At 46.0% G+C, this 8557-nt stretch overlaps 1 protein-coding gene across 2 annotated transcripts; it reads left to right on the top strand.

Moving 5' to 3' along the window:
• Positions 1-2159: 2159 nt before the first annotated feature.
• Positions 2160-8255, top strand: LOC133033654 (uncharacterized). Of its 2 annotated transcripts, none has more exons than XM_061108652.1 (2): positions 2160-2794; positions 8008-8255. In XM_061108652.1, the coding sequence occupies exons 1-2, from the start codon at positions 2182-2184 to the stop codon at positions 8037-8039; spliced, it is 645 nt and encodes a 214-aa protein (XP_060964635.1). In that variant the 5' UTR covers positions 2160-2181; the 3' UTR covers positions 8040-8255. The 2 variants fall into 2 exon arrangements, 1 of the variants encoding a protein (XP_060964635.1); XR_009685784.1 differs by lacking the exon at positions 2160-2794 and adding an exon at positions 6650-7537.
• Positions 8256-8557: the final 302 nt, after the last annotated feature.

Here is an 8557-nt window from a genome sequence, read left to right as displayed (position 1 = left end):
GTAGGTTTGTTGCCTTGGATTTGTTCTTTAGGGTATTTAGAACGGTGTCCGGAAAGTTTGGGACCAATTGGGGTCGAATTGGTCAAGTTATGAGATTTTATGGTTCTGCTGCGAGGAACCGGAATTCGGTTGAGCATCCGGAATTCCGGATGGGGGTTCAAATTTCCCGTAACCGGAATTCGGTTGGGCAACCGGTCTGTCGGTTGGGGATTTTTCGAACCCTAGTTTTCCTCGTTTTTGGGTTTTAGGGGTATTGCCATGCTTTTTATCGATAGGGAAACTTTTAGTTTCAAGTTTTAGTCCCCGGGAAGTGATTTAGCGTGTCACTTATAGCGTTGTGATTTTTATGGTTTAGGAGCCGATGTCCGCCGTTCGGCTTCGGTTCCGGTCGGGTTGACGGCACACACTCGAAATCGGAATCCGGAGTAAGATTAGTATAACAGTATGCATATGTAGATTACATGTTTAGCGTGCATGTAGGAAGCCTGCTAGATTACATTAGATATGTATTTAGGCTTCGAACCATCCAACCCTGTCACGTCGGTACCGGCTGGAGTATGACCAGCAGCCGGAGTATGACCGGTTCGACCGATCAGTCGACACTTGGTTGGTGGTTCGGTGCTATTGACCTATCCGTCGGTACGAGTGGAGTATGACCGGCGGCCGGAGTATGACCGGTTCGACCGATCGGAGGATACTTGTCAATAGTACCGTCCCCGAACGTTCAAAACTCGGTACCATGTTGGACATGGCGGTAGTGCTCGGTACCATGTTGGACATGGCGATAGCGGGACTCGGTATCGTGTTGGACACGGCGATCGGTTTTATGTATGATATTAGTATGCTTTTCTTGCCGAGTACGTCGACTCACAGTTTGCGTTCATGTGTAGGTAAAGGCAAGGCTGTAGCTGATGGACCGTGACCGAGCATATGAGATTGTACATGTCGGGGCGGTTAGGCCTGGAGCGTACGATCCTCGGGACAGCAGGGCTGAGATTTTTGTAACTGTCGTTAGACGACTTTCTTTTTGTTGTAAAAGTTAAACAGTTAAAACGTTTGTAAATATTTTATAAATCGGGATCCCGAGACTTTTGTAAAACGGTTTATAAGTTTAATGAAAAAGCAAAATTTTAATTAATCACGTTTTTCCATAAACCTCGTTGATTAGCAACGAGCTGCACAGTACGTTTAAAAATCACGTAATACGCCTAAGATAGTTAGGGTGTTACAATTTGGTATCAGAGCCGCCAGGTTGTCTTCCGAAGATCGTCACGACATGTACAATCATCATCAGCAGTTAGCTCGGTTCACGGTTCAGTAAGCCTTTATTGCTTTAGTAGTTTATTTTATTCAGTTATGAAAAAGAAAAGCCTGTTAGGAAGCATGTTAGTAGCCTGATAGTAGAATAGGCGCATGTTTCATTTCTAATTTCCAAATTAAGCGGCATTAGTAAGCTCGCCTTGAATACGACCTGATATGCCAACTCTTGGTTTCGCAGGCGGTTCTAATTAGATGGACGCCAGGCGGACTACCAGGAGTCGGGGCAACTCCGTGGGGTCGAATCAGGGAGAGGGAGCTCGGTTTCCCCCACCTGCTAGGGGCCGAGGTAGAGGTCCCCGAGGCAGGGCTCGTGGTCGGGGTGTTGAGGACCCGCCACAGGCTGCCTGTGCTCCCCCAGCCGATCAGGGAGCCCCGAATTGGGAGTTGCGGTTTGCGGAGATGCAAGCCAGGATCGAAGAACAAGACCTCGAGATTCAGAGGTTGAGACAGCAGGGTGCTCCTGCAGTTCCAGTGCCAGTAGTTCCAGTGGCACCTGCCCCTGCTGCCCAGGCCGAGATAGTGGTGGCGGCCCACAGATTGGAACCTTTATATGAGCGGTTCCGGAAGCAAGCACCTCCGGTATTCCTGGGAGGTCCAGATGTATCGAAAGCCGAACAGTGGCTGACGGTGATCACCAGAATCTTGAACTTCATGGGTGTCACCGGTAACGACAGAGTGGTGTGCGCCACATTTCAGTTCCAGGAGGATGCCCTGGTATGGTGGGACATGGTGTCTCAGATTCACGATGTCACCACCATGACCTGGGAAAGGTTCCAGGAACTCTTCAACGCAAAATACTATAATGAGGCGGTCAGAAGCGCCAAGAGGAAAGAGTTCGTTCACCTGACCCAGCGGGAGAACATGAGTGTCACTGAGTATACTACTCAGTTTGACCGGTTGGCGAGGTTAGCCTCGGGAATTGTGCCGACCGACTTCAGCAGGAAGGAGAAGTATTTGGACGGGTTGAATCCCAAGATCAGGCATGACCTGATGATTACCACAGACGACAGCACCACCTATGCTCAGATGGTGGAGAAGGCACTGCGAGCTGAGGGCGCAGTGGGGTGTATGTCAGAATCAGCCAGTACTCCGGTTAGTGGCGGAGCTCCTACCCCTCCTGCATCAGGCTTTAGCAGGGGGAGTAGTGGTTCGGCCATTGATCAGAGGAAGAGGGCACCCACTGCTTCCGGCGGCTCGAGTCAGAACAAGAGGTTCCGGGGGAACCAGAACAGAGGGAGTCGTCCTGGTGGTAATGAGACCCGATTCTCCTATCCCGAGTGCCCTAGCTGCAAGAGGCACCATCGGGGCGAGTGCAAGGGGCAGGGATGCTTCCATTGTGGCATGCCCGGGCACTTCAAGAGGGAATGTCCCCAGCTCCGGCCAGAGGCACCGAGAGCTCCAGCGATACCCACTCCAGCCAGGGTATTCGCCATCACGCAGGCTGATGCAGATGCCAGCCCATCAGTTGTTACAGGTCAGCTTTTTATTAACAACTCGCTTTATTCAGTGCTGTTTGATTCTGGGGCTACACGTTCTTATGTGGCGGCCAGAGTCTTTAGTAAGTTGGGTAGACCCTTTGATAGATATGAATCAGGGTTTGGAACCCTGTTACCTGGCGGAGAATTGGTTATCTCCAATAGGTGGATTAGGTCTATGCCGATCAGGATAGATGGTAGAGAGTTAAGCGCTGATCTGATAGAGATAAGCTTAGTCGAATTTGATATTATTTTAGGAATGGATTTCCTATCTAAATATTCGGCGAGCATTGACTGTAAGAGGAAGATGGTGGTCTTCCAACCGGAAAGTGAAGAACCGTTCGTGTTTGTGGGTTCGGTTCAGGGATCTCGGATCCCGGTGATCTCGGCTATGTTAGCGAGAGAATTATTGCACGGTGGGTGCTTAGGGTTTCTGGCCGTGGTGGTGGACACCACTCGGCCAGACACCATTCGGCCAGAGGACATCAGTGTGGTTCGGGAATTTTTGGACGTTTTTCCCGAAGAACATCCAGGGTTACCACCTCAGCGGGAGATTGACTTCGTGATTGACTTGGCACCAGGGGTGGATCCAGTTTCCAAAGCCCCGTATAGGATGGCTCCAGCTGAACTTAAGGAATTGAAGATTCAGCTCCAGGGGTTGCTTGACATAGGGTTTATTCGGCCCAGTGTGTCACCTTGGGGAGCCCCGGTTTTGTTCGTGAAGAAGAAGGATGGATCTATGAGGATGTGCATCGACTACAGAGAGTTGAACAAGCTGACGGTGAAGAATAAATATCCATTACCTAGGATCGATGACTTGTTCGATCAGCTTCAGGGGAAGACGGTCTTTTCCAAGATTGATCTCCGTTTGGGTTATCATCAGTTGAGGATCCGAGAGGAGGACATTCCAAAGACGGCTTTCCGCACTAGGTATGGACACTACGACTTTCTGGTTATGTCATTCGGACTAACCAACGCTCCTGCAGCATTCATGGACCTGATGAACAGAGTATTCAAGGATTTCCTCGATATCTGTGTGATTGTGTTTATCGACGACATCCTCGTGTACTCTCAATCAGAAGAGGAGCATGAGTTACATCTTCAGATGGTACTGCAACGACTTCGAGAACATAGACTCTACGCCAAGTTCAAGAAATGTGAGTTCTGGTTGTCTCAGGTGTCCTTCCTAGGACACATTGTGGGTAAGGACGGGATCAAGGTGGATCCCGGGAAGATCGAATCCGTCAGGGATTGGCCGAGACCGAAGACAGTGACAGAGATCAGAAGCTTTTTGGGATTAGCTGGGTACTACCGTAGGTTCGTGGAGGGGTTCTCCAAAATTTCAATGCCCCTAACCGAGCTTACAAAGAAGAATCAGCGATTTATCTGGTCAGATAAATGCGAAGCTAGTTTTCGAGGCTGAAACGAGAGGTTGATTATCGCTCGGTGCTAGCTTTGCCTTCGGACAAGGAGAAGTTCGTGGTCTATTGTGACGCATCCAAACAGGGTTTGGGGTGCGTATTGATGCAAGCCGATCGGGTTATCGCTTACGCCTCCCGTCAGTTAAAGGATTATGAACAGCGATACCCGACTCATGATTTAGAATTGGCCGCAGTGGTTTTTGCACTGAAGATTTGGCGGCATTACTTGTATGGGGAGAAGTGTGAAATCTATACCGACCATAAGAGTCTCAAGTATTTCTTTACTCAGAAAGATTTGAACATGAGACAAAGGCGTTGGTTGGAATTAGTGAAGGATTATGATTGTGAGATCCTTTACCATCCCGGGAAAGCCAATGTAGTGGCCGATGCCCTGAGCAGAAAGGGTCCCGGGCAGGTAGCTAGCATGGTTCAGATCTCACCTCAGCTAGCAGAGGATATGGTTAGATCCAGCATTGAGTTTGTGGTAGGTCAGCTTCACAACTTAACGCTGCAATCTGATCTGTTAGAAAGAATAAAGGTTGCTCAGACGTCAGATCCGGAGTTAGTGAAGATCCGAGATGAGGTATTGGCTGGTCAGGCCAAAGACTTTTCAGTGTCAGCTAGTGGAATGCTTTTGTATAAAGCCAGGGTTTGTGTCCCGAACAGTGTGGACTTGAGAAACGAGATCTTTGAAGAGGCTCATTCTACCCCGTATTCTCTGCATCCCGGCACCACCAAGATGTACCAAGATTTGAAACCGTACTTCTGGTGGAGCGGTATGAAGAAGAATTTGGTAGAATTCGTTTCGAGATGCCTCACATGTCAGCAGATCAAGGCTGAACATCAGAGACCCGACGGGGGTTGTTGCAGCCTCTAACCCTACCAGAATGGAAATGGGAGGATATTACAATGGATTTTGTGGTCGGGTTACCTAGGACCACGGGTTTGCATGATTCCATCTGGGTAGTGGTGGATCGATTTACGAAATCTGCTCATTTTCTGCCGGTTAGAACGACATTTTCAGTGGATCAGTTGGCAGAGTTATATGTCAGGGAGATAGTGAGACTTCACGGGGTACCGAAATCTATAGTTTCGGACAGGGATCCGAAATTCACCTCCAAATTTTGGCAGAGTTTGCAACGGGCAATGGGTACGAAGCTAAAATTCAGTACAGCATTTCATCCTCAGACAGATGGTCAGTCCGAAAGGACAATTCAGATATTGGAAGATATGCTGAGAGCCTGTGTTATGGACTTTGAGGGTTCATGGAGTAAATATCTACCGTTGATAGAGTTCTCGTACAACAACAGTTATCAGAGTACGATAGGGATGGCACCCTACGAACTGTTGTACGGTAGGAAATGTAGATCCCCTATCCACTGGGATGAGACAGGGGAGAGGAAATACCTAGGTCCAGAGTCAGTTCAGCGGACCAACGAGGCAATAGAAAAGATTAAAGCTAGAATGCTTGCCTCACAGAGCAGACAGAAGAGTTACGCAGATCCGAAACGTAGGGATGTTGAGTTCCGAGTAGGGGACCATGTGTTTTTGCGAGTATCTCCGATGAAGGGGATTAAACGTTTCGGGAAAAGAGGCAAGTTATGCCCTAGGTTTACAGGACCTTTCGAGATTCTCGAGAAGATAGGTCAAGTGGCATATCGGTTAGCATTGCCTCCAGCTTTATCAGCAGTGCACAACGTATTTCATGTCTCAATGTTGAGAAAATACGTTTCAGACCCCTCTCATATACTCAGTTATGAGAGCCTTCAGCTTCAGTCAGATATGTCTTATGAGGAACAGCCAGTGCAGATCCTGGATAGAAAGGATAAAGTCCTTCGGAATAAGACCATAGCGTTGGTCAAGGTTCTCTGGAGAAACAGTAAGGTGGAAGAAGCCACCTGGGAGCTAGAATCAGATATGCGAGCTCAATATCCAGAGTTATTCAGGTTAGATTTCGGGGACGAAATCCTTTTAAGGGGGGGATAGTTGTAAAGCCCGCTTAGTTAATTTGGAAATTAGCAGTTGTTTATGTTTAATCAGGAAATTATTTATAGCTATTTAAATAATTTATTATTGATATTTATGGAATTCAGATATGCATAATTATGTCATCAGCAGTTTTTATATTTCGCATTTCCGGTGTCCGGTTTTTGGAACTCGGCGTTTGGCTCAGTAGAAATCACAACTTAGTATGTTAGTATTTTGGGGACGGGTTTTAGACATTGGGAATGTCGGGAATGGCCGGGAATTTAGAATGTCCCAAAAATACCCCTTTAGTATGATTTTTGTGATTTTATGGTGGAGGGGCAAAATGGTCTTTTTGCCCCATTAGTGTTTTGTCTTATATGAGTTTATTAAATGAAATAAATGTTTATTTATTTAATTGCTTTTGGCTGAAATGGGTTTAATAAAATGGCATTATTCTTCAAAGCTGGGATTTTTGGTTGTGAATTCAAGTCATTTTAGCAAGATCAAAGTGAATTTTCTTTAAGGTAATTCTTGGCTTTAATCTCTTACTTGTTTTTCTTGAAAAAAATGATGAAAATGGATGAAAATGCATGTAGTTTTGGATGTTGTTGGCTGCTGTGTTTTGTGATTATTTTGTGTGATTCAAGCATGTTAAATTGATAGGAATTAAGCTATGTTGAAGCATGTAGGTTAGATTGTTAAGCTTTTAGTTTTTATGTGAAAAAGTATGAATTTTGGAAGGAAAATGTTGTGATTATGTTCTGTGTTGTTGCTGCTGTTCTTGTTAGTTTGCAGAGGTGATATTATGCTTAGTTATGTTGAATTAAGTTGGTTTGCATGCTTGTTTAGGTGGTTTGCTCAAGCTTGAGTTTGGAACTCAAAGCTTGAGCTCCAATGGCAAATTTTGTATTTGTGGTTTCTGGGTAGGTTTGTTGCCTTGGATTTGTTCTTTAGGGTATTTAGAACAGGTCTGGAAAGTTTGGGACCAATTGGGGTCGAATTGGTCAAGTTATGAGATTTTATGGTTGCTGCCTGCGAGGAACCGGAATTCCGGTTGAGCATCCGGAATTCCGGATGGGGGTTCAGAATTTCCCAGAACCGGAATTCCGGTTGGGCAACCGGTCTGCCGGTTGGGGATTTTTCAGAACCCTAGTTTTCCTCGTTTTTGGGTTTTTAGGGGTATTGCCATGCTTTTTATCGATAGGGAAACTTTTAGTTTCAAGTTTTAGTCCCCGGGAAGTGATTTAGCGTGTCACTTATAGCGTTGTGATTTTTATGGTTTAGGAGCCAGTAATCCGCCGTTCAGCTTCAGTTCCAGTCAGGTTGACCGGCACACCTGAAATCGGAATCCAGGTAAGATTAGTATAACAGTATGCATATGTAGATTACATGTTTAGCGTGCATGTAGGAAGCCTGCTAGATTACATTAGATATGTATTTAGGCTTCGAACCATCCAACCCTGTCACGTCGGTACAGGCTGGAGTATGACCAGCAGCCGGAGTATGACCGGTTCGACCGATCAGGCTGACACTTGGTTGGTGGTTCAGTGCTATTGACCTATCCCGTCGGTACAGGCTGGAGTATGACCAGCAGCCGGAGTATGACCGGTTCGACCGATCAGGAGGATACTTGTCAATAGTACCGTCCCCTGAACGTTCAAAACTCAGTACCATGTTGGACATGGCAGTAGTGCTCAGTACCATGTTGGACATGGCAGTAGCGGGACTCAGTATCGTGTTGGACACGGCAGTCAGTTTTATGTATGATATTAGTATGCTTTTCTTACTGAGTCTGTCGACTCACAGTTTGCGTTCATGTGTAGGTAAAGGCAAGGCTGTAGCTGATGGACCGTGACCGAGCATATGAGATTGTACATGTCGGGGCGGTTAGGCCTGGAGCGTACGATCCTCGGGACAGCAGGGCTGAGATTTTTGTAACTGTCGTTAGACGACTTTCTTTTTGTTGTAAAAGTTAAACAGTTAAAACGTTTGTAAATATTTTATAAATCGGGATCCCGAGACTTTTGTAAAACGGTTTATAAGTTTAATGAAAAAGCAAAATTTTAATTAATCACGTTTTTCCATAAACCTCGTTGATTAGCAACGAGCTGCACAGTACGTTTAAAAATCACGTAATACGCCTAAGATAGTTAGGGTGTTACAAGAGTATTATACATGTTCTTTGATTTGTTAGTTAAGCCTACTTTTGGGTGAGGGTGATACGTACATTTTGGGAACATGGTAGTGCAATTGAGTGGGAGCGCTAATCATAGATATGGAATCTATAGCTTCTATAGGTATTTAGAATTGAAACGATTATTTCCTTCGAGCTTGCTAAATAAAGATAAATGATAGAACGTTCATTTTAGTGAC

Source organism: Cannabis sativa, chromosome 1 (genome assembly GCF_029168945.1).
Source record: "Cannabis sativa cultivar Pink pepper isolate KNU-18-1 chromosome 1, ASM2916894v1, whole genome shotgun sequence".
Classification (NCBI taxonomy): Eukaryota; Viridiplantae; Streptophyta; class Magnoliopsida; order Rosales; family Cannabaceae; genus Cannabis; species Cannabis sativa.
This window is presented reverse-complemented; position numbering and strand designations above follow the sequence as displayed.